This window comes from Sarcophilus harrisii, chromosome 6 (assembly GCF_902635505.1).
Source record: "Sarcophilus harrisii chromosome 6, mSarHar1.11, whole genome shotgun sequence".
Taxonomy (NCBI): domain Eukaryota; kingdom Metazoa; phylum Chordata; class Mammalia; order Dasyuromorphia; family Dasyuridae; genus Sarcophilus; species Sarcophilus harrisii.
Window position 1 is genome coordinate 239,776,748 of NC_045431.1, and position 26,113 is coordinate 239,802,860.

A 26,113-nucleotide genomic window follows, 5' to 3' on the forward strand; every position below is an offset into this window, starting at 1 on the left:
GCCCCGGGTGGGTCCGGGCCGGGGCTATGAGGTGAGCGGCCGCGCACGGCGAGGCGAGGCGCCAGCCCCGGGACGCGGAGCGCCGCCCGGTCCATGCCTCTCCGGCCCTGCGGCCGCTCCGGAGGCGGAGGTGAGCGCGGAGGCCCGGGCCCGAGGGCCGAGGCCGGGGGCCGAGCCACGGCCGCGGCCCCGAGGGTGGGGGGTGGTGAAAGGCGGGGGGGGGGCTACGCGCGCACGACGTCGAGGCCCCGGGAGCGCGCCCGCCGGCCCTCACGGCCAGGTCCGGGGGCGCGCGCGCTGCCCCCCACGTCCGGGGCCGAGGAGGCGTGAGCCGGGGACGCGCACGCGCTCAAGAGGAGGACGGCCCGCCGGGGGCGCGCGGGGGGGGAGGGAAGGTGCCGGGAGCGCGCGGGGCGGGCGGAGGGAGGGGGCGGGAGCCGGGCCCGCAGCTGGGACTCCTTTCTCTGCCGGCGGCGGCGGAGGGAGCGGGCGGTGCTGCGGCGACGCCGCCGCCATCTTGGATTTTACTCTCCATTTTTTCTCTGGAATTATTTTTTGGTGATTAATTTTCTTTGGGGGCGGAAAGGGCCGCGGGCAGCGCGTGCCCCGCACGGAGCCGCGGGGCAGCCGGGCCTCCGACCCCGGCCCCGTCCTCCTCCTGAGGGGGAGCGGGCGGCGCTCGGGCGGTGAGTAACGCCGGGGAGGGAGCCGGGCTAGGAGCCGGGGTGGGGGGGGCGGTGAGGGGCAAACATCTGGGCCCGGCAGCAGGGGGAGCACATCTGGGCGGGGGCCTAACATCTGGGTAGGAGGACACCGAGCGCCCCGCGGGGGGGCGGAGGAGGCGGGGACGAATGGGTGCCCCCACAGCCTCCGACCGGCCGACGGGAGGGGGGGGGTAGCCGGTGCCGGGGGAGGCAGGGCCGGGCCGGGCCGTGTCGTGGGGGCCGGCCGCCGGAAGGGAGCGGTGGGAGCCGGAGCACGGGGCGTGCGGGGGAGGCGCCCGCGCCGGGTCTCCCTGGATTGGGGGGCCGGGCCCTCCTCTGCTCCAATGGGCAGCGCCGGGTGGCCTCGCCCAATCGGCAGCCGCCGTGGTGCCGAAGCCCCACCCCCTGGTCGGTTTCCGTGGCCGCCGCCCCCTTGGCTTAGCCGGCCGCTTCGAGCTCTGCGCCTGCGCGAGGCCTCCACCTGCCTTTCCCTCCTCCCCCTCCCTCCGTGGCCTTCCTGGTCCTGGGAAGCCGGGGGGAGGGGAAAGGGAGGGGAGGGGAGGGGAGGGGAGGGGCGGAGGGCTCCGGGAGGCTGCCGGGCCGGGGCTCTGGGTTCAGGTGCTGACTTTCCCACTGGCCAAGTCCCTATGTACGGGAGGGGGCGGGGAGGCCCGACCCCACCTCTCCAAGGCCTTCCAGTTCCAAGCCTGGGGTCCTTTGTTTGGAAACAAAGTGCTGTTCCATCCCCCGACGTCCCCGGAATTTCGGAGCCGGGGCGCCCAGTGCTCCGGGGGCGGGGGAGGGTCCGTGACGGCCCCGCCCCCACCCCCGGGGCCGGCCACCAGGCTGTCCGGGCTGTTTCCAGCCTCGGCCCGGCTCGCCCCCTGGGACAGCTGGGCCGGGACGGGCTGACCCGCGCACCCCTCCCCCACTCAGCTTCTCGCGCTGCCGGAGGGCGCAGCGGTTCGCAGGGACTCGGCTTGGGAGGGGGGGGGGGGCCGGGGTTAAAGGTCTGTCCCGATCCAGGTGCTCGCGGGCTAAGTGCTCAGCGCACCGGGAAGCGCTTTCCGCCCCGGCGGGCCCCGGTTACTCCCCGGGAGCCGCGGGGAAGCTCCTTGGGCTGTGTGACAGCCCCGTTTCTCCCCCCCGGGTGCCGGCGCCTCCAGTTATTGAGTTGTTTCACCCAGAGACCCTAGTGTGACTGTCAGGGGCCTTGGGCTGTGTTCGCACCGTCCCGGCTTCACCAGAAGCTTTTCACTTTGTCCTTAGACTGCAGGGGAGGGATGAGGATGTGATTTTTTTTCCTATTAGCAACTACTATATTACCCTTCTAAGAAAAAAATGGAAGCGTTTCAGATTCATCCTGTTAAAATAAAATATTTGATTCCTCCAGGAGCCAGTTTGGCTTAACCTTTGAGGGAAGTGGCTGGGGGGGGGGGGGGGCATGTTGAGAAATGCCTGATAAATAAACTCTGAACATCGAGCTTATGAAATTGCTTAACCTTGGCCAGCCTGGGAGAAAGGAGTGACCGCTGCCCTGGGGGAAGAGGCCGAATGAGGAGATCCCTAATTTGCCAGCTAGCTCTGGTTGAGGATTGTGGGCGCTTTGATTTTACTCCCAGCAAAGCAAATGTGTGATGAGGGATTTGGTTTTTTTAAAGTCCAATTGTATCGTTTCAGCGGGGAATCTTCAGCTGTAAAAAAGGTTACAGAATACAGGGAGCCATGGTCTGCGGGAGGAGACCGAGCCCTCCTCTTACTCCCCTCTCTGCTCTTGCTGATTGAATCCACCTGGCTACTATCCTCTCAGATCTAATTTGAGTTCTCACCACCTACTTACCTATTTATGTTCGATCATTCTCTTTCATCCAGCAAACTAGCTGCGTCTTAAATTGCGTCCTCCTACAGCCTGTAAGTGGGTATCTTGGGGGTTGGGGTCTGTATGTGGGAGGAGAGGCTGGGTAGAGGGGGACGTTCACAGGTAGGTGGAAGGTTCTGATGTGCCTGAGGAAAGGGGCTGCTCTGAACTTTTGTGGGAGTGGGGAGGAGGCAGGCTTGTGTGTCTGGCTGGAGTTGTGCGGTGTGCAAAGTGCAGAGGCAGCTGGGTTTGCTTCAGGGTAAAAGTTAGAGATCATTAGAGCTAGAGAGGAACCTGCTTCCTCAGCTTGTTGGCAGCCCGGGAGGACTGGAAGCAAAGCCCAGCTCTGGTTGGGGACGATCCGGATGGGATAAAATGGTCTCAGGTTCGGAGATGGGATGACCAGGGATATGGGGGCTGGGAAGGGGACACAGGATGCCTTTCATTCTCTTTGTGGACGTGGAAAGCGGTCTGGGCGTCTCTTGGACGTGTTTCTGTGGCCAGGAAGAGCTCGTGTTGGGAAGGGGCCAGGTTTTGTGTCCCTGGTGTGTGTTGTGCCAGCTGTGTTTCCTGATGTGGTGGCTGGCAGGAGGAGTCCTTCAGAAGGAAGATTATTTTTATAGAAAGAGTCCGGGTGGCATTTTGTTGGCCAGCAGAGCTCGGAGAGGGTGGAAGGCTCCTTCCCCCCCCCCCACCCCCCCATGGAGGTGGTGGGAAGAGAAGGTGTAGAAAGGCAGCTCTGAGTGGGAATCTTTCACTTTGCAGTCAGAGCTTTATCTGAACCTGTGAGTTGGACGTGTCTTTATGTAAAAACTGATTTTAATTAGTCAGAAAGTGACAGCCCCCATTTAATTAAAAACCAGCCACTATGAATTTGAGATCTGACGTATTTAGGGAATGCTGGAAGCTGCAGTTTGGTAAATTAATCTCTGCCAACTTTAAAGCCCGGACTTTCTCTTAAGAAACCTGACTGATGTAAGGAATCCTAGCACAGGATCTCATGACTTTCGTCCCATTGAAAGTAATGACCAGAAGTTTACAGGGACCCTGGGATTATCTTGGTTAAGATGAACTTGCCATTGGGGAGAAATTGGATAAGTCTTTCTTTAAAAAACAAAACAAAACCACAAAACACTCCTTCACATAGAAACCAGGTGTTCTGCTAGGGATTGAATGCCCTTGTTTGGTCTCCTTGGCCCCCATGACATCTCCTGCAGGTGCATTTGACCCTGTTGCCCACCTGAGCCCACACCTGGCTGAGATCCCCTTCCCTTTCTCTTTCACTGGCTCCTGTCCCAAGACTCTCGGAATTGCATGGGTATAACAGATCTGGACCTGGATATAACAGCCCTGAGCCCCCTCTGGGCCAGTCCTTTGCTTGCAGAGCTCCAGGGAGGGACCCCAACACCTCCTAGTGTAGCCCCTTCAAGGCCCTGAAGTTCCACCCTCATGGAATCGGCCCAGGGTCTTGTCTAAAGTTTCTAGTTTCTCTTTTTCCTGGCTGCACTTTAGTTTGAGGGTCTTGTTGCCTCCACACAGAGCCCTGGGCACTGTCCCTTCCCTCTGTCATTGACCCTCGCCCTTGCTCTTTGGCTGCTTGTGATCTGGACTCCGGGAATCATCCCCAAAGCCGGCTCTTCCCCTTCCTCCCCCGAGCCAGGCCTCCTTCCTTGTGCCAGGAACGTCACGGGCTTGCTGTGTGGCCAGTGCCCCGAGCCCTGAGCCTATACGGAGGCCAGGCCCGCTGGAGGCCTTGCTTAATAAACCTTTGTTAGTTTTTGTTTGAGAATCTTTGTGTATCATAGATGAACTGACAGAGCACAGAGTGACCCTGTGACTCTTAAATGGGCCGGGTAGGGGGGGGGGGGTGTTTTCCCTTCCCCTCTTGCTGCATTGATTCCAATGCCCCAGTTCACTGTGTTCTTCCCCTCCCTTTTTGTGCCCTAGGCCCACTCTGGCTCTCTGGGGGTCAGCTCAACCTTATCTGCCTCAGTTCCCATCGCTGTTAGATGGGAATAATGGCAGCCCCTTCTTAAAGGGTTGCTGTGAGGCTCAATGAGCTCATGTTCTTAATGCAAGGGCTGCAGTTGGCACATGAGAAAAGCTTGCTCCTCCTCTGGGCCCAAGTCTTTTTTCTGCCCTTTGCTGTTTTGTTTTGATTTTTATGCTTCACCCATTTGGGGTCCTGCCAGCTCCTGAATGGAGAGTCACTCACAAGCCTTTATTAGGCAGCACGTGGTACCAGTACTCTGGTTCGGCTCCCTTGGCCGCTGGGACTCACTGAGGTGGTGTCCGGCAGGTCGTGGCCAGGAACCCTCGCAGAGTCCGGCCAGCACGGTGGAGCCCAGGGGCCTTTCCGAAAGCCTTGTCAGAGAGGTCCCCATCACTTCTACATAAAATGTATCCATCAGTGACGTGTGAGAAAATATCATCCTGACGGGTTGTTGGGAATGGGCTCCTTCACCCAGAGCACCAACAATAAACTGCAGCCCCCAAAGCCCAATACCCTATGGCAAGAGTGGAAGGCTCCGGCCCCCCTCCTCCGGAGGAAGTCACTGCCCACAGGAGGGGCTTCTTCCCTCTGCTTCTCTGAGGTTGTAATGGCCAGAATGTCCATCTCATATGTACCCGTAGGACCTGGTTTTCTCAGGTTGCTGTATTTAGAAGAATTGTGGGGCTTTTGAGGAGGAGAATGAGGTTAGGGGTTGCTGAGAGATTGCTTCTTGATGACAGAACACAAAATCTGCCGTTCAGATTCATGGGGCCCGGCCCTTAGTGTTCAGGCAGAGCCCGCTTAGGGGCTGTGGGCCTCAGAAGGCTGCAGGTGTGGGAAGCCAAAGGTCCTCCCCGTCCCCATCAAATGGAACTCCTGACCGAATGGGTCCTCAACGGAAAGGAGAAACAAGCAGTGAGAGAGGCCCCTGCTCGGCCGGGACGGAGCTTCATTGGGCCACCACTTCCCTCGGGTTCCGGGCTTGGGCCAAAGGACAGAATTTGAGGGAAGCAGGAAAAGTACTTTGTAAAATGATGTGTCCCTTAGGCGGAGGTCGTGGGGTTCCTTCTGGAAGCCAGTTCCAGTCACCGCTTTGTTTGCTCTGCCCTTGTTCGTCAGAGGAGAGGCGATGCTTATTGGCTAAACACAGGACCTAGTAGCAGTTACTAATTTGAATCAACAAGCATTTATTAAGTGCCTGCTGTGTGTCAGCTGCTGTGCTGGAGTCAGGAGAGACAAATAGAAAAAGGAGAAAGTCTGTTCTGAAGAGCTTCCTGTGTGGTCGGAGCTACACTGACAAAGTAGATACAGGAAAGTTTGGAAAGGTGCCTGGCCTGCTTGGGAGGGGTCAGAGATAAGCGGGGGGGGGGGGGGGGGGCAGTTCCAGGAGGCGGGAGCTGGGAATCCGAGGGACGCCCATCAGTTGGCAAATGGCCAGAGAAACTTGTGCCGCCCAAGAAATGACCGGCAGGATGATTTCAGAACAGCCCGGAAGGATGGTGTGAGCTGACGCAAAGTGAAGGGGGCAGAACGAGGGGAAGGTTGTGTATGCCTTTGGTGAAGAATTGTGAATGACGGCCACGCAGTGGTCCAAGAGGTCTCAGTGGACCCGTGGTCAAGTCTGATGTCCGCCTCCAGAGGAAGAACGGGAGTGTGTGAACACAGCTGTGTGAACACACAGCTCTCATCCACTGCCCTTTTATTCACCTCTTCTTGTACCTCAGTGCATGGTGTGACCTAGGTCTGATTGCTCACCTCTGAAGGAGCGGGGAGAGGAGGAAGGGATAGGATTAGAGCTCAAAACTTGAAACATTTAAAAAATGGAGGAGGAAAAATAAACAAGAAAAAGAAGCACCTTCCAGTGGGTACATATGTATGCAGAGGTTTGGTGCAGGAGAGCCTCCGGTGGCAGCTCTTTGTGGGCGTGCTTCCTGTCTCTTGTGAGGGGCCAGAGTCCAATGGCAGCTCTTTGTGGGTGCGTGTTCTGTCCTTTATAGTGCTGAATACCTGGTCAGATGGGCTAAGGGAGGCCTGTGCCCTGTGAAGGGCCAGAGTCTGATGGTGGCTCTTTGTGGGCGTGCCTCACAGCGCTGAGCACCTTGTGTGCAGACTCTGGCCTCCCTGCAGCCAGCGGCCTTCCCTTGTCGGAGGATGTTTCCTTTGCTCCTTTCCTCCAGGACAGACCTGGGAGGCCGGGGCCTAGAACCCGGGCCGGCTGGACTCTTCCTTCCCCTGCCCCGTTGTACTTTGAGGCCGGAGGGATGTTCTGGTTACGGTGCATTCAGCAGTCGGTGTGAATTAGAAAGGGACGGCAGAGGCTGTGAGAAGATGGGGAGAGAGGGAACCCCACAACGAGGAAAGGCTCATGATCTGGCCTCTGACACCAGCTGGGTCTACCCGGTCGACCTCGGCTTCTTCATCTGTGAAATGGCCAACCACTCCAGTGTCTTTGCCAAAAAAATCCCAAATGGGGCCATGGAGAGTCACCCTGGTGAAAATGACTCAACAGCACAATTTGAACCAGGGTCCTCCGGGGAGGGCCAGTCGCTGGGAGCAGGAAATGTTGGCTTCTGACCCCCATGAAAGGGGCGACTGAGGCTGGCGGGTCATTGTGGCCCGGAGTTGAAACTGTTACAGGGTCGGCGCATTAATCCAGCCCTGGTGTGGTATAGGGAGGAAGCGGGGACCCCAGCCTGTCCCCCAAGGAAGGCCAAAGCTTCTGAACCATGTGCCGGCACGCCGTGGGATCGGGCCTCCCAGAAGGCACCTTGGTGTGGAGCAGAGTGCCCGGGAGCTTGGGCAGGAGGTTGGGCGAGAGTCTTGGCTCCGGATAACTGAGCACATCAATAAAATGGGACTAACATTTGCATTGTCTGCTTCCCAGGTTTGGTGTGAAGGTCACAGGAGAGAAGACCTGAAATAATTTATAAGGCTCAGGTGTTTGAGAAACAACCGTTAGTGATTCCGACAGCATCCCCTTCTGCTCTTTTTATTGCCCCCATTTAGAAAGATGAGGAAGCCGAGTCTGTTCTTTAATATTTAAATTAAAAACAGTTTTTGAAAGGCACTAGTTGAAAGAAAAAATTCAAATAACTCAAATTCAAGGGCCCAAATTTACGTCATTTTCAAGATAGTTCCAATTGGCATTTTTATTAATTTGGTATGTGATTCAGTGGAAATCTTCAGGGAGAATTTGTATTATAGTTTGATCTTCAAGAGTAATCTGCCCGGTGTCTCACTGCCAGTTTTTCCACTTTGTGGGTGCCAAGTTTCTGGCCATTCTCTGACCTGTTTTTGTCCCTTGGAATTTCGTTTTTCAAAGATTATGAAAATCACACGCATTTAAATGAGCAAAAGAGTGGGAACTAGTGGCCAAAATGGGCTTGGAAATCATCTGGATTTCATTTCTTTGGCTTGATTTTTTTCCACGTTTCTTAATATAGGCTTAATATATTCTTAATATAGGCTCATCCTTCAAGCTTTTTATCCAGAAGCACTTTTGTTTGTTTAGTTTATTGAGTTAGTTTGCAAAAGATGGTGGGATAGGAAATGGGTGGCCTGTCCTAACTTTCCTGGGACAGATTGTATTTAAAATGGGGTCGGGACTGTTTTGAAAGTTGTTTTTCCCCCGGTTTGTCTGGGCAGACAAGGAATTCTGTGCTCCTGGCAGCCAAGGGGCTGTGGGCACCCATTGGCCATTTCCTCTTATACGTCCCTTCTTTCTCCTCCTGCCATCAGAGAAAACTTTGAGCCCAAAGGGGAGATAGGAAGGGTAGGGGATGATGGGGAACCCTGAGCTATGGGTAGGGAGTGGGATGCTGCCAGGGCCTCTGCCTCTAGTCTTGGCGGCCTAGTTGGGTGTGGGACAAGGCCAGGGCTTGGGGAGAGGGGTTGGAGGCCTTGCCAGGAGGAGGTTGGCAGTGCCCTAGGCGATTGTTGCTCGAATACACCGCTGGGCCCAGAGCCTGGCACCTTCATGGGGCCTTAACCAAGGCTTGTTGGCCCAGGTTTGCTCAGTAAGGCCATAATACCTTAGAAAAAAAGTGGTTCCTCCAGGGCCATCGCCGGCCTACTTTTTGTAGGGAAGCCACCAAAGGAGGCCCTTCAGCCTCACCCACGGCGTCTGGCCACGGGGGTCTCCTCCGCAGAGCCATGGGCCAGTGTGTGGAGCCAGCGCCAGCCAAGCTCAGGGAGTTGGGTTTTTCTACGGGCGGCAGTCCTGGAGAGCCCTGTGAAGGAGCCCAGGACTTTTGGGTTGGAGCCCAGGACCTTTAGGTCACAGGTCGGGGTCATGACTTGGCTGTGGAACTTCTTGGTCCAGAAGTGTTCCGTAGAATTCTAGGGTTGAAGCCCAGCCAGGCTTCAGGCCGGTGCCAGGCCCGAGGGGCAGAAGGCAGGCTTCTGTAGTGGTGGGCTGTCGGCCCTCCCCATTGCAGGGGGTGTAGAACCCGGCAGAGCGCCCTAGAAATCCTTGTCCCAAATTATTCCCCCCTCCTGTGCCCCCGGGGGCCTGCTCTGGAGCCAGAAGCTTGGCCCATATCTGGGGTCTTCTCCTTCCCTGGCTTCCTCTTGGTGATCCTGCCCCCTTTCCCTCAGTGACCCTGTTTTCTCTACTTCTTTCTGGATCCTGCTCTCCGGGGGGGCTTGGACCCTTTTGGCCCTCCCACACACGCAGTTTTCCCCTCGGGTTTTCCGTTACCTTTGTAACCACCTTTGTCTCTGAGGTTCATGCGGGTCCCAACAGCGGGGGTCCTGATCTTCAGGACACTCCCTTTCTCTCCTCAGCTTCTGCCTTCATACTAGGGGGCTCTCTCTGAGACAGCCCAGCCTCCCACCACCCGCTCCCTCACTTGTACCCTCTGCCTTGTGGCCCCCAAACCCTCTTCTTTGTCCCCCTCTCCCCCAACTCTCTCCCGGGCCGTCTCCCTTCGAGTGGCTGCATTCTCCCCATCTTCACTCCTTGGAGAATCCCATCAGTTCTGCCCCCCCCAAATGTGTATCATTCTGAACCCGGAATTTGTCACCCTCTGCCAAGAGTGGGGGGCACCTGTGGGGAGAAGCCTTGAGGGGTGTGAGAACTGCGGATCAGCATAATGACCCAGAGGGTGAAGCGGTGAGTTAGTGGGGGATGGCCCGATCCGGCCGGGCATCTGTTTTTGAGGTGCATTGTGGGGGCAGGGGGTGGGAAGTGCGTTTATTGGCACCGGAGAGCGGTCTTCCACTTGGGGATTGTTTTATTTGGGGGGCGAGGTGGGGTGGGGGAGGAGAGAGCAAGCTTGGCATTGTGCCAAGTTAATGGGGTGGGTTTTTCTTGATACAACGTGAATTTCCTGATGGGGAGAGCTGTCTGTCCCTGCCTCCCGACCCTGCGGGTAGTTTATCCCCTTGGAACAAAAAGACCGCCGCTGTGTGGGCGAGTGCCATCTCTGCAGGGAAGTTGGGGCTTGAGGACTTTCGGAGCCGGCTCAGTCTTTCTCTTTTGAGAGTAATTGTGCTGTTTTACCACCGTCAAGAGGAAGCAGGTAGAGCCAAGATGGCAGAGCAGAAGCGGCAACGCAGCCGAGCTCCCCTGCCTGACACCCTGCCTTGTACAATGAAAGTGATGTCTCAGGTTGAATTCTGTGCTTCCGTGGCCAAGGCAAGGTGAGGACAGGGATGTTTTACAGCCCAGGACACCTTGGGAGGCTGGAAGGAGAGGTCTGTGACATTCGGGTCGGGCCGACCCGCAGGTTCTGGCTGCAGCAGCTTCTGAGACTCGGCCCACTTCTGACTGGGGGTCAGGACTCCTGGTCACAGGTCAGGGACCACACCTTGGAAGCCCCAAAACTTACTATCCCCAAAACCATCCGAGAACAGCCTTGTAGGAAAAGGCCGAAGCTTAGGGCAGTGCCTCCCAGCCCTCAGGGCAGCAGGGGCCAAGTTTATAGAGTTCAAAGTTAAGAAATAGACTGGAAAGATGAGCAAGCAACGACATCTACCCAAAAAACAAAACAGAGCAAAACCCTGACATTTAAAAAAAAACACCTTACTATAGAGACTGGGAAGATCCAAGACAAATTCGAAAGATAACACCATTGTGAAAACAGTGAAAAGGAAAGCCTCAAAGAAAAATGCATGTTGAATACAAGCCCAGTAAGAATTCCTGAAAGTGCTAAAGAGTTAAGAGTGATAAAGAAAAAATTCAGAAAAGAAATGAGTGATACAAGAAAATTGTGAAAAATAAATTAACAGCTTAGTAGAAGAGGCGCACAGAAAATTCATGAAAGAAAAAAACTCCTTAAAAAGCAGAATTAGCTGAGTGGAAAAAGAGGTACACAAACTCACTGAAGAATAGAAATCTTTAAAAGTTAGAATTAGTCTAGTGGAAGTTATTGATTCCACAAGTGTCAAGAAATAAAATCAAAATGAAAAAATAGAAAAATTGAAATGATTCAGTAAAATAACAACCTGAAAAATAGATTGAAGACAGATAATTTAAGAATTACTGCAATCCATGGGTGAGAAAAGAGCCTAGACATCATATATGAAGAAATTATAAAGGAAAATTGCCATGATTATGTTAGAATCAGAGAGAGCATAAAATAGAAAGGGAAAGAATCTGCCTCCTCTCTGAGTCTCCTTAAAAAGATCCCAAAATGAAACTCCCGAGAATATTTAGCCAAATTCTAGAGCTCCTCGCTCAAGGAGGGACCTTCAAACTGTCAGAAAGAAATCATTCAAATATTATGGAGCCACAGGAAGGATCACATAAGATTTAGCAGCTTCTATATTAAAATAGTGAGTGTAGGGCAGGGGTCCTCAAACTATGGCCCGAGGGCCAGATGAGGCAGCTGAGGACGATTATCCCTCTCCCCCAGGGCTATGAAGTTTATTTAAAGGCCCACAAAACAAAGTTTTTGTTGTTACTATACTCTGGCCCTCTGACAGTCTGAGGACAGTGAACTGGCCCCCTAGTTAAAAAGTTTGAGGATTCCTGGTGTAGGGTTTGGAATGTGGTATTTCAGAAGGCAAAAGAACTAGGTTTATAACCAAGAATAACCTGGTACCCAGCAAAACTGGTTTAATCCTTCAGGGGGACAAATACTCTTTTAAAGAAATAGAATGGTTTGAAGCATTCCTGCCGAAAAGACTAGCCGAATTGAATTTTTGACATTCAGATGGACTAGAGAAGTATAAAGAAGTAAATATGAAAAAAATTGCAAAGGGATTAATAAGATTAAATTGTTCATATTTCTATATGGGAGGTGATAAATGTAACTCAAGAACTTGGATGTTATTAGGACAGTTAAAAGGAGTTACATAGAGAAAGGACATGGAAGTGACCTGATTATGTTGAGATGCATTGGAAGAAGGATAAGGGGGAGGGGGGGGAGGTAGAACGGGGAAAATTGTCTTATATAAAAGAGGTCGAGGAAAAATTTTTACATTAGAGGGGAGAACAAATGAGATAGTGGGTAATGCTTATATCACTTTCTTTGGGATTGGTTCAGAGGGAAGAATACATAGATAATTAGTTGGATATGGGAATCTGTCTTATTCAGCAGAGAGAAGGAAAAGAAGTAAAAGAAAGGGAGAGGGTGGTCATAAGCAAAGTTTTTGAGAAAAGAATGAGTCAAAAGAGAGATAAATGGGAAGAAGCAGGAAGGAGGACAATATAGAGTAATATCTATGAATGGGAATGGGATAGAAACCACAAGGAACACAATTGAAACAGAAAGACCCATACAGAGTTAAAATAAGGGATTGGAATTTGTTATGCATCAGCTGAGATTTAAAAAAAAAAAAAAGGTCGGGGTAGCAATCATGACCTCAGGAAAAGCAGAAGCCAAGATGGACCTAATTAAAAGAGATAATTAGAGAAACTAACTTTACCAGAAGCTACAATAGACGATAATATTACTGTGAAGCATATGTGCACCAAATGGCAGCACATCCAAATTTTGACACACCAAAAAAATTTGCAACCAATATTAGGAGGAAAGGAAGAGACTGGCAGGAATTTTTTTATTTTTTTTTTTTTTTACAGCAGGTTTCTCTGATAATGCTTTATTTCTCAAATATATAGGGAATTAAGTCAATTTATAAAAAGAGATACTTCCTGATTGATAAATTGGCCAAAAGATATGAACAGATGGTTTTGGGGGAAAGAAAGTCATGAAAAAATGCTCTAATTCACCATTGATTAGAGAAATGCAAATTAAAATAATTTTGAGGTGCTACCTCGCAGGTGGACTAATATGACAAAAGGAAAATGACAAATGCTAGGAAAGATGTGGAAAAATAGGAAAACTAATGCATTGTCAATAGAGTCACGAACTGGTCCAAACCATTCTGGAGAACAATTTAGAGCTACCCAAATAGCTATAAAACTATGCCTTTCCTTTGAGGCAGTAATATCGCTGCTACTGGGTCTGTATTCCATAGAGATAAAAGGAAAAAAAAAAAACCCATAGGTATAAAAATATTTCTAGCAGCTCTTTTTGGAGTGACAAAGAATTGTCATTTAAGGAAATGTCTCTGAGTTGGGATTTGCGCAGCAAGTTGTGGTATATGATTGTTTTGGAATATTATTGTATTCTAAGAAATGAGGAGGAGGAGGAGGAGGACTTCAGAAAGTCCTGGGAAGACTTGTAGGAACTAATGCAAAGTGTAGTGAGCAGAGAATAGGAGAATATTGTATACAGCATTTTAACAGTGATCCACTGTGAAAGACTTGGCTACTCTGATCAAGACAGATCCAAAGAACTCCTAATGTCCCACTCCAGAGAGAGACTGATGAACTGATGGCAAAGTGAAGCATACTTTTTTCGCTTTATTTCTTTTTTCTTTTTCTATTTAATATGACTAATATGTTTTGCATGATTTCACATGGATAATTGATATCAAATTGCTTGCCTTCTTAAAAGGCAGGGGGAGGGATCTATTTTTTTTTTAAGTACTTCTTAATTCTTTTTTTTTTTTTTCTTTAATAGCCTTTTATTTACAGGATATATGCATGGGTAACTTTACAGCATTAACAATTGCCAAACCTCTTGTTCCAATTTTTCACCTCTTACCCCCCCACCCCCTCCCCCAGATGGCAGGATGACCAGTAGATGTTAAATATATTAAAATATAAATTAGATACACAATAAGTATACATGACCAAAACGTTATTTTGCTGTACAAAAAGAATCAGACTCTGAAATATTGTACAATTAGCTTGTGAAGGAAATCAAAAATGCAGGTGTGCATAAATATAGGGATTGGGAATTCAATGTAATGGTTTTTAGTCATCTCCCAGAGTTCTTTTTCTGGGCATAGCTGGTTCAGTTCATTCCTGCTCCATTGGAAATGATTTGGTTGATCTTGTTGCTGAGGATGGCCTGGTCCATCAGAACTGGTCATCATATAGTATTGTTGTTGAAGTATATAATGATCTCCTGGTCCTGCTCATTTCACTCAGCATCAGTTCGTGTAAGTCTCCCCAGGCCTTTCTGAAATCATCCTGTTGGTCATTTCTTACAGAACAGTAATATTCAGGGGGAGGGATCTAAAGGAAGGGAGAGAATTTGGAATTGAATTTTTTTTTTTGAATGAAGGTTAAACGTATATTTTTAAATTTATTTTGCTGAGGCAGCTAGGAAGAAATATAATATTTTTTAATTAAAAAAATGTAAAGAGGATCCTGATGTCTTGTAGTAAAGAGAAGAAAAGCTGCCCTATAGAAATGTATAGTTTTGGAATCTAGTACAGTTAAAGAGAGCCAGCAAGTAATGAGCATCATTAAGTATAATGATTACTTAAGACTTTGAGAGTATTTGAAGGAAATGATTGGTTTAGTTTTCATACACTCTGGTATTTGTGTCGTAGTGGTTCTCGTCTGCCTTGGGTCGTAAGTCAGGAGGCAGGGCCCCCGCGGGTTTGGCTCTTAAGGACTGGACTTGGGTGACCTTGTCCTCGGGACGATCGTTGGGGTGTCTGGACCATGGGCTGATGTCACTTTGTTCCTCTGTAGAAGAAATAAAATGGATCTTGAGAGAAACTTTGAAGGCCTTGGTCACTTCATCTGTTTTCTTGTCGTCATCCAGGAGTCCCTTCTTGGATCATTGTTTCTTATAAAACGTGGAGACCAACTCCAAGTAAATGCTCGTACTCCTTCCCTCTTGGCCACTTTCTCGTTCCTTCTCTTGCATGAAGTGCTCCACTATCCCCGGATACAGCAAAGGAACTAATTGAGAAAGGGTAGTAGGGACAGTTGGGGCTTGGCTCCCTCGTCTCTGACAACGTTCTTGCCCCTCCCCAGGTGGGGAGGAAACCAGCAGACCAAGGCCGTGGGACCAACATTGGGCTGGGTGGATTTGCGGGAGTCCAGATAACGGAGCTTTCTCACCTGCCTCCAGGAGACCCAGAGCTTGGAAACGTGAACATTTGGAAGAGCAGATTGTGATCCGCCAGCTGGCCCATAATCTTATCCCTGGCTCTTGGTTAGCCCAAAGGAACCTCCCGTTGGTGACTTCAGCACCGAACAAGCTTCCTTCGCATTGTCGGCCTTGAGATCGAATGTGGGCACAAGAAATAGGAAGGACTGGACACTGGTTGGATCTCATTGAACCTCTTTTTCCTCAGATTTGATTTCCTGTTAGTTATTTTAAAATGAAAGCCCCATCAGGGGTTTTCAGTGTCACAAAGAGCATGAAGAAAGTGGTTTGTGTTTTGGTTGTGTTTCTCTATCATTGTTTATCCGTGGATCTTGTTGCACTTTTCCTGTCTCTTGGTAATCTCTGTTTTTGTGGTATTGATGAAAACTCCAAGCTTTAGAAACCTATCTTGGAGGTCATTTTCTCTGCCTGTAGGCTATAGCTCAAAGGAGAAGGAATTTTAAAAGACTAAATAATTGTCACCGTCTTATGGGGACTCTGGCCTTGACTAAAGTTGGGCTACAGTGTTTGAAATCGTGGCTTTTCTTTTCTGGGTAAAAATTGCCCAAAGTTTAGAAATCAGTCTTTCCCTGAAGAAAAGCAGGAGGAGAATGGGATATGTGAGGGAAGGTGATAAAAGAGGAGGACATCTTGGGGGAGGGAGTGGCCATTACTAAAACACTTTTGAGGAGGGAGAAGGGGGAAAGGAGAGAATAAATAGGAACAAATACAAATAGTAATAATAAAAAAAATTCAAAACAAGTTTCTCAGATAAGGCCTCATTTCTCAACAAAGGGAGAATTGAGTCAAATTTATAAAATGTAGGAGCCGTGCCCCAATTGATAAATGATCAAAAAATCTGATCTGTGCCCAAAGGGCACACATATCCTTTGACCTAATAACACCACTACTTGGCATGAATACCAAAAATGATTCGAGAGTGGGAAGAGAGAAAGGAAAATGACCTATATATACAAATATATTCACAGCAGCTCTCTTCTCAAGGCAAAAAAAAAAAGTAGAAATTGAGGGGATGCCCATCAATTGGGGAATGGCTTAATAAACTAGGGTGTGTTCGTAATGGAATATCATTGTTCTATGGGAAATGATGAGCAGGATGCTCTCGGGAAGAAAAAATAACCCGGAAAATCCTCCATGAACTCAAGCAAAGCGAAATGTCCTATACGAACTAATAGCCATGTTGTGCGATGACCAGCTGTGAATGACTCGGCTATTCCCAGTAGTACAATCATCCACTGCTACTCTGAAGGATTTAGGATGAAAAAATCCTATCCATCCCCAGAGAAGGACATGATGGTGTCTGAATACAAACTGAAGCAGTCTCTCTTTTTTCTCACTGAATTTTTCTTGAGGGTGGGAGATTTATGTTTTCCCCCCCCTACAACTTCACTTTTATGGAAATGTTTTGCTTCACAAGTTGTTTCTTAACTGTGGATGGAAATAAGGAAGTGAACTTGGGACTCAAAAATCTTAGAAACAAATATAAACATTTGGTGGTTGTTGTTTTAATGTAATTGAGGGAAATATTAAATAAATAATTTTTTTTTTTAATTGTCCAAAGCCCCCTGCCTTGCTGCAGGATGTCACTTTTTTCCCATGGCCATTTGTGATTATTTCACTGCCACTGAATAACATCCCAGGAGAAGCCGTTGGCATTCAGAAGGGTCTTCCCTGTCCCCACCCTGGGAGTGCTATCAACAAAGTAGATCTGTCTGGTAATAGCTCGAAGGGATTGGTAGAGGAATACTCCACAAAGTGGATATATCTGTCTGAAGGAAGCACTTACTTGTCTATGAGTAGAATTTACTCTGAGGGCGCTTTAGGGAGGTCTCATAGATTACTTGAAGTCCCTTCTTTAAACTGTTTTTAGCTCCCACCTCTAATTCGAAACATCCCCAGAAGTCTCTTATTGATGTATTGTTTGATTTATGTTGGACAATAGAAATACAAAGCTCCCGTTCCTGTCCTCCCTTATTGGTTCCTCAGCCTTAATCTTCACCCTCCTCAGATCCTCTAAAGCTTGTCTTGTATTTGGCTTGTTTGCACGTTGGGTCCCTCATTAGACTGGGAGCTTCTCGAGGGTAGGGACCTGGAGCATAGAAGAGTCTTAGAGGGCCCCATGGGGCTTTGGGAGCCGATGAAGATCCCTGATCTCGAGCTCTGACTCCGGAGCCTCCCCATCAGTGCTGGGAGATGGAGAGCGGCCCAAGTTCAAAAGAGTTCCCCAAATAAATACAAATCCAACGAAGCCTAGATGATCCCATTTTACAGTGAAGTCAGTGTGAGTTAAGGGTCTTTACCTGTGGGCTACGGATCCTTATGGGCTAAAGTTCCTTATTTGTGGGCTAGGGGTCAAACCTCTCACAGAGGAGGAGGTCACTTGGGAAGGGGGGACCCCAAGATTGTGACTGCCCTGTCCTCCAGCACTGCCTCCCCACACACCTTGCAGGACTCCTTTGCAAAATCTTAAAAACCTTATGCAAAGGCTTTGCTATGAACTCCTTGGGTCCTGGACTTTCCATCCAAACGTTGCAGCTTCTCACTTCCCATCTTTTCTGAGCCTTTGCTAATGGAACCCTCTCCAGCCTCTCTGTAGCTCGCTTTCTAGATCATATGGAAACGCTGCTTTCTGAAGTCACCCAGAATCCATTGTGGGGGGTCATCCAGGGCCTGGACCTTAAAAAACAACTTAAGTTGTTTCCTTGTTGGAAACTGGGGCAGGAAAGGACACGTGGCCGAGGTACAGGCCCCACTTCCCTGACCTGTCCCTTCGCTTTGGGGTCAGAGGGACAGTGTGTCTGTAAAGTAGCCTCAGAGCCCAGCTCCCCTGCCTCAGTCTGTGGCCAGGAGCCAGGGCTCTCCTTGCACCTCAGGGCTACAGTTCTTCACCGATTCGATGCTCTCGGAGGTCGCTAAAATGATTCTGGCTATGGAAGGATGATGATCCTGACCACGGTCCCTGGGTGACTGGCTGGCTGGGCCCGTCAGAGATGATGCACCCTCTTTCTGTTTGAAGAGAAACTGAGTCTTGAGGAACTGGCCCCAGGGAGAAGGTTCTGCTTTCCAGGGTCGGGAATCGGGGGTTGGCCACCACCTGATCTCAGCCGTCTTTGGGGAAAAAGCAGTAGGAGACACCCTCCATGTGATGGTGGCGACATGTCCCATTTATGGTAGGGGGTTTTGTGGTCAGCGAAGTCATGGGTGCTGATGCTCAGAAACCAGCCATCTTCTCTGTTCCTCTGAGCTCTCAACTCTAAAAAGCCTGATAGCAATTGGGAAAAGCTTTGTAGTTCTTCTGGAAAGTTGTTTTTTTTTTTTTTTTTTCCCCTTTTTCCCTGAGGCAGTTGGGGTTAAGTAGCTTGCCCAGGGTCACACAGCCAGGAAGTGTTGTGTCTGAGTTCAGATTTGAACTCAGGTCCTCCTGACTTCAAGAGGCTCTATCCACTACGCCATCTAGCTGCCCCATGAATAGCTTTCTTAATGGGAATCACTACTTAGCCTAAGACTCTCCCTGGGCAGACATTCGTTCTATGGTCAGGAGCTATTGTCACATAGACCCACTGGTAAAATTCTCCCAAGGAAGGGAAATTCCAGGAAAGAATGGGAACTTCAGGGTAAGCAGAGAACTGGCCTCCAGGTAAGGAAACTCTGGGTTCAAATCCGGGGCCCTTCACTTTTAGGTGACTTGCCAAAATTATGAATTTCAGTAAATACATACACCCATGCAAGCATGTTTACATAATACAAGATTACAAGTTAAAGAGAAAGAAGCAGACCTGCCTCAGATGTTATTTCCCAGTCTGGGAGTTCCCCTGGTTTAGTCCTAGTGTCTTCTCTTCCCCGGTTATTTACTCCTTATTCCGTGTGTAACTTGTTGGCACATATCTGTGGATTTGGTATTTCCCCCAATTGACTGGCAGCTCCTTGAGGGCAGGAACTAGCTCTTGCCTAAGTGTTTCCAGACTTAGCTCAGTGCCAGGCCCATGGGTGCTTAATAAATGTTTATTGGCCGACTCCAGCAAAAAGAGTAGGCTTCCCTCTCAGGCTTCTGGAATCTTAATTGGCCACCGCGGCGCTCCGAAGCCTTTCTGTGTTGTTTTCCTTTCCATGATTGTGGTTGTGGCAGAAACTGCTTCCCTGGTTCAGCCCATACCACACTGCCTAAATCTCCCCGGTAACGAGTAACCTCGCCTGCCAGGGCTCATTCAGATCTTCCCAGGTTCCTTTGAACTCATAGTTGTTTTTTCTGGAATCACATTCTCCCAAACAGCGGACACCAACTCTTAACGTTTGTCCTTATGGGACCTTCCTTTCTGTCCTTGAACTCTCTAGGGGCCTGTGTGTGTGTGTGTGTGTATGTACACACACACACACACACACACACACACACACACATATATATTTATGCCCAGGCCTAGCAGTCGTATCCCTGAGTCAAAGGATATCTGTGGTTTAGTGACTTTTTAGTATAATTTCTAATCTTCAAAACAGTTGGATTACTTTACAGTTCCATCAAGAAGATATTAGTGTCCCTATTTTCCCATAGTTCCCCCCTCAGTATGTCATTTTTAAAAATTTGATAAGTATGAATTGTAACATTAGACTTTTTATCACTTTTATTAGTGTTTTGGAATATTTTTTCATGTGATTTGTTGATATTTCTGCATATCATTTAGCTATTTTTGGCTTTTATTGAACATTTGTAGAAATACAGGTATCAACCTTTAATCAACAGTAATGTTTTCCCTGCCTATTGCTGGCTGCATTGGCTTTTTCATGTAAAAACCATTTTATGTTTTGTAATCATGTTTTGTTCATTTTGTCATCAGTCACCTCTGTTCTGTTCAAGACTTTTCCTCCCCATACTTGTATGGGGCCTCCTTGCCTTTTCCTCTGTTTTAGGGGCCCTTTCATTTTTGATTCATCCTCATTTTGGAGTTTTTCTTGGCACATGATGTAAGAGGTTGTTCTAACTGCTTTCCAATTTTCCCAGAAATGTTCTATGAAGGGGTCTTTGAGTTTATCTGCTCTGTTGACTTGCTTCTGGGATCTGTGTGTGCACATTTGGTACAACTTGCTCTCAAAGGGATAGACTCCTTAAAAAGTGATGAAATCGAATGTGTCAGCACTGTGACTTATAAATAATGGCCCGAGACTTCTTGTGCATCAAGCCCATAAACTAATGCATCACTGTCATTAGCGGATAGATTATGCTATTTATTCCCTATCTGGTTGTTTTTGTTGTGAGACCTTTAGGGATCGGAAAACGCTCCCTTGGTGTCTCCCCGGTTCGGTTGATGGCCTCCTCCTGTACCCAGTACCCCAAGATTAGAATTCAGGGTTTTGCAGTTGCTTCCAGCTTGTTTTTCCATTGTTGCCCTCCAGAGCTCCCCCTGGAGGCCAGCTTTGTCCTGGGCTCTTCAAGGATGACTTAGGGCCTGTAGGAGGACGTGGGGCTGCTCTCGGTCCCTGGTCGCTGACACTTTCCCTCATGCCTCCCATCTTTAACAAAGAACAGATTGGGGGCATTAACAGGAGATGGTCGTCGGGCTGTTGCTGCTCAGCACGATCTCAGTTTGTGGCTCTGGATGCCGTGGTCCCTCACGCTATTGCTTGTGACACTCGTTCTGGAAGAAGAGGTAACTTGGAAGTCGTGGGTTATTGTGGAGGCGGATGAGTTGTCATCTATTCAGTAAGGAAAATTTAGATTTATGGCTCCTATTGAATCTTCCAAGTCTTTCTGAAATACGTTATGTTCTTACGGTTTCAAGTTAAACCTTTGTTTCTGGTTTCCATATTAACTCAAATAAGAGACTTCGCATTATGTTTGGCAAGAAAGTGTAATAAAAGGAAAATCTCTGTAGATGCTGTGACTTCCAAGCTACCCTCTTGTGCTCTTCCCTATTGGAAGGCAGCTAGTGTGGCTCTGGGTCTTAGTGATGGTTTAGAAATACCTGGAGGCCGGGCCAAGTGGGAGGTTTCCATTGAGAAGGAGCAGATATATTGGGCGAGCCGGGGCCGGCCTGGCTGGGCCTGTGGCTGCCACAGACTCCGTGGGACCTGGACAGCCCAGGGGAGGAGGAGGGGGAGGGATTTCCCGGGGCAGCTGCAGGACACGGTCCAGGATGGAGAAGACCGACTTCTCAGGGGGGAGGGGGGGCGGGGGAGGGAGGTCTGAAGCCCAGTGTTCTGGCTGTCATTCGGCCCTTGAGAGCCCCCACCCCCACCCCCTGAGGAGCCTCCCTTCCCTGGGCCTCAGCTGCCCCTTCCATAGAGCAGGAAGGTGAGGCTTCAAGTTGCCGGGATGGCTCGCCCCCTGTTAGACTCCCAGCCTCCCTCTGAGGTGACACGCCTCTTTTCAAGCATCAGGCAGGGGACAAAGAGCCGGCTCATCAGCCTTCTCCCTTGGAGTCCTTGACCTGTTGCTCCTCTTCCTCCCTGGGTTTGGGGCTCTATGTCTGCTGCCACGCCACTGAAAGAGGTCTCTCCGTGGTCACCAGTCTCCTCATATCTAAACCCAGTCTCTGTCTGTGTCTCTCTGTCCATCGTTCTCTCTCTTTTCTTTCTCTTTTGGTCTATTTCTGTGTCTCCCTTCCTCCCTCCCTCTACTTTTCCTTTTCCCTCTCCCTCCTACTTTTCCCATCTGTCTCCCCCGATTCCTTCCCATGAATTCAGCTATCTCTCCGTAGGTACCCCCAGATCTCTATGTGTGACCCTTGTCTCTGTCCTGCTGGCCAGAACTCTCGGCCTGGGGGTCCCGTGAGCCTTTCAGATTGCACGTGCTCAGAGGGAAGTACGATGTTCTCCCTCACCCCCCATCCTTGCAGCTCTCCCCAGTCCCCGCTCAGCACCGCCTCCCACCGGGCATCCTCATTCTTGTCGGTCCCAGCGCCTCAGGACCTCTGGCGCCAGCCTGTGTCCTAACCGTTGGTCTGAACTACCAGAATGACTTCTTGTTTGGTCTCCTAGTGTCCGCAGAGATGCCAGGTCAGACTCCTGCGGCCTCCCTGTGCGTCCCAGGGGCCCCTCCCTTGCTTTGCATGGGGGCCTTTCCACCTGCAATCTCTCATTAAGGTTCGGTTTCTTCTGCCTTTAAGGGGCCGTTGCTTGTTACCCTGGTTTTTGATGTTGTTCTCCCGCCATCAAGTGTCTGTACCCTCCTTCTCTCTCTTTCTGACCAGTAGCATGTAAGCTTCTTGAAGGCTAGCCTATGGCACCCCCCCTCTTCCTCCCCCCCCCAGCTCCAGACAGTCTGGTGTTCACACGTCGGTCCTTAACAACAGGCGCGTGCTGGTTGTCACAGAGTGCGAGTGTGCGCCTGTTCTGTCTGGAACGTCACCTTCAAATGACGAAACCCAGAGCGAAGGCGTCTCCTTTCCCATCTCGTCTCCTGGCAACCTAGCTTCTAACCGTTAATCAGCATCCCGATGATAGATGGCAGGGTCCGTGGAGCTATCGGCCTACGATTATAGATGCTTTGCCCACTTTGATTCGAGCAGAAACGAGGTGGGCCTTGGGAGGTGGCCGGGTGCTTACAGCTGCCTGCTGGTCAGGTGATGGGGTGATGGGCTTGGAGGCCCATGGAGCCGAGTTCAGAACTTCTCTGGGATGGATAAGGCACCTTCTCCAGCCTGGGTTTCCCATAAATTGGGGGGAATGCTTTCAAGGGTGGTGGGGAGAATCAGCTGAAGATAATGCGCGTAAAGGGCTGTGAGAACATTGGAGTGATGCGGAATTGTTTATTAACAGATAACTTAGCTGAGTGGATGGCGACTGTTGGGGTCTGTACCTCCGAGGTCACTATGACAAGGAATTAGGTCACGTAGGTATTGCTTACTAACTGTGGAGCCTCCAGGCGTTCCTTCCACTCCTGGAGGGCGGTGGAGCTTTTAGGGTACATTTCCCATGCAGGATCATTGGGGTATTCGAGAAGCACCAGACTAGCGCACCAGTAGTAGTAGAGACCACCCCCCTGTCGCCGTGAGTGCACATGGGAGTCGTTCTTGGTGGCTGTTTAATGGCATGCTTGCATTTCCCTCCCATTTATTGTTTTTTCCCATGTTTTGTTTCCATTAGGAGAGAAACTTGAAATTATTCTCTAAGCTATTTGAAGAGAGTGACTAAATGCCACTGGGTCGGGCTGTCTGTGGGTATGAAGTGGTTGGGAGACTCCAAGAACATGGTCGTGAATGGCAGGAGAAATGGAGGCAAGTTGTCTAACGAACACCAGCCGAGTCAATCCAAATTTCAGCACGCGGGAAAGGACGCCCTGAAAGCTGGCAGAAATGCAGTTGAGAGGAGGTCAAGCAGATGTAGGTATACAATTAACCTCTCGGGTGTTTGGGCGGTTACGGGGGAGGGGGAGATTCCCTAGGGATAAAAACGGTTTTTTTGTTGTTGTCTTTGACAATTTTCATTCTGGGTGAGTTAAAAGAGCCACGTATTCCTACTCTGAAAGTGCCATTGTTCAGCTCCTGTTGTGATGAGTGACCAACAGCGGGCTGGGTGCCCGCTGCTGCTTAGTCACCCGTCAGCCTCACATCTGTGTGTTCGGAAGGGATTGTTAACATCTGTTTCTGATAGCCGGTTCTTGGAGGTTTTTATAAGTAGTGATGAGGAACAGAATCCGGTTCCCCTCTGAAATAGGACTGAGGGCACACAAGAAACGAAGGGGCAGGGGTCAAGAGTTGACTTGCTGGTCAGAGAAGCGATGTTACCTGTCCCACACTTTGCCTTGGTATATAGTAACTCAGTAATGCATAATAAAACAATGACTGGATTTGCTATGTGCCTCTCAGAAAGGAACCTTTTTTTTAATTATTATTTTTTATTAAAGTTTTGAATATCCAGTTCTATCCCTCTCTTCCCTCATTTTTTTCCTCCAAGAACTTGTGGACGTGGTACATTATTCTTGGTATCCATTTCAAGGGTAAGGGGCAAAATGGCGGCGCCCTTAGTGATGGTCTTAGAGCCAGGAAGGCCTGAGCTTCTGTCCTGGCACTGCCCGTCCCTGGGCAGCTCACTTCCTTTCTCAGGACCCTCTCCTAGGCTGTTGTAGAGCCAACCTGCTCCGGTGCCCTGGGCCTCCCCGAGAGCCTCTCCACCAGCACTGCTTCAGCAAGACCCAGTCTGTCACTCGGGATAAACACCGGAGTAGTGTGGAGGCTATTCCAAGGCTTCCTTGTTCCTGGGGGAGTGGGCAAGACTGTGGGCGGCTGCACTTCCTTGTTTTGGGCCGAGATCAGTTTCTTCTGGCTGGAGCTCCAAACGGATTCCATGTTGACCCTCTGGAACACAGGCTGGCCCAGGGGTGTCGCTGAGGGCCCCCGGGAATAACTTGTGTGCTTCTTGCCTTTCCCAGGTAGCGGTGCTTCAGGGTTCGAGGGCCAGAGTCGCTATGTTCCTTCTTCGGGGATGTCTGCCAAGGAGCTATGTGAAAATGACGACCTAGCCACCAGCCTGGTGCTTGACCCCTACCTAGGCTTTCAGACCCACAAGATGAACACGAGGTAATCTTGTCTTTACGCCCAAAGCAAACAAAGAAACCTCATTTTCAGAAACCAGAATGTGACCCTGGAGCTGTCTGAGCAGTCACAAGGGGCGGGAAGGCAGGGAAGTCTCCCCCGGGGGACTGGGCTCTGGATGTCACTCCCCGTGTCCAACTGCACAGAAGGTTGGCTTGCGGCTCCTCCTACCGGTGGGAGCCTGCTGGACGTTCACTGGGGGAAGCGGTCTGGAGGCTTGGCTCTTGTTGCCCTTGGCCTTTTAATTAGAATTCCCCTGAAGAGGTCTCTGGGGATATGGGAGAGCTCTGTCTGCCTGCCTTCAGGCCAATGGTGGCAAGATGGCCCAGTACTTGATCCACCTGACCTGTAGCTTAGTCCATCACTGGTGTTCAGTGTCCCTTGCATCTGTGTCAGGTGAATGTTTCTAAAGATGTGACACAGTGGACAAAACAATCCCAACAGCCTCTGGGCAGAAAAGGCCCTTCACTCCCTGAAGGAGATCTAAGGAGACTGATCAGCACATGCTCGGCTCACTTCTCTTTTCTGGGGTTTTTCTCTCTCCCATGGTTCTTCCCTTTTGCTCTGATTTTTCTCTCCCAACATGATTCATAAAGCAATGTGTGTTAAAAACAAATAAACTTAATAGAAAAAAGGGAAAAAAAGATGCAGCCCAGCAGCAGATCAAGGGGCAAAGGTGAGTGTGCCGGGTGTGAGCTGGAGGGGCTTCCGTCTTTGTTCCTGGGTGCTGGGAGGAGCATGAAGCCTTAGGGGACGGTGCTCCTCACAAGTAGGGAAGCCACGGGGGGAAGGAGGGGGAGGGAAGAGGGAGAGGCGGGGAAGATGATGAAATGATGTTGGATTAGTTGAATTAGGGAAGATGGATTCTGTTTGTCCAGCAGGCAAAGGGGAGAGAGAGGTCAGGGCTGGAGAGATAGGATAATGATGGCGGAAGTCCGGAAATGGATGTGCTGCAGCTTCTCAAGGACATTACAGTGTCTGGAAAAGTTGTCCAGAAGGGAAACGTGGTCAGTAGTAGCCAACGGCCCAGGCATCTGGAGCTGGGGAGGGAGGGCTCAGAGAAGGCGGAGGTAGTCCCAGGAGCAGGAGGAGGCCCGTGCTGCCGGCCACGAACAAATGGCAGGTGCAGAAAAGCCCTTGGAGAAGGTTGTTGGTGAAAGGAAGGGAGGCAAGGCAGTGCTATAAAGCACCGGGTCCGGAGGTCCCTCTGCACATCCTGTAGAACTATGGTCTCACTGATGGACCTGCCTCGAGACCCCTTGGAGTCTGCTGAACTGAGTGGTGAAGAGAACAAGCAAGGAGAAATAAAAGGGTCCAAGTGGCCTCTGAGGGTCTTAGGGAGCAGAGGAGGGGACGTCAGAGTGGCTGCACAGTCTCCAAGAGACCGAATCCCAGATCACAAGTAACTTGGCTTAGCCCTGGCCATCCATGGGCCGTGTGGCCCCTTTACCCTGCTTGCCTCAGTTTCCTCATCAGTAAAATGCGCTGGAGAAGGATCCGGTCTCTTTGCCAGGAGAACCCACACAGGACGTGGCTGAAATGCTGGGGCTACAGCAACTCTCCGGAGTGGCCAGGTCTGCTCACCGGAGGAAGGCGCTTGGCTCCGACTGGCA

The 26,113-nt window shown here is 50.2% G+C and overlaps 1 protein-coding gene across 1 annotated transcript in view; it reads left to right on the forward strand.

Annotated features, from left to right (window-relative positions):
- Positions 1-450: 450 nt before the first annotated feature.
- Positions 451-26,113, forward strand: part of KMT5B (lysine methyltransferase 5B) — a 40,569-nt gene continuing 14,906 nt past the window's right edge. The window contains 3 exon segments of the mRNA XM_031943613.1: positions 451-686; positions 23,053-23,288; positions 24,338-24,485. Of these exon segments, the coding sequence (XP_031799473.1) occupies positions 23,129-23,288; positions 24,338-24,485 (308 nt within the window). The 5' untranslated portion in view covers positions 451-686; positions 23,053-23,128.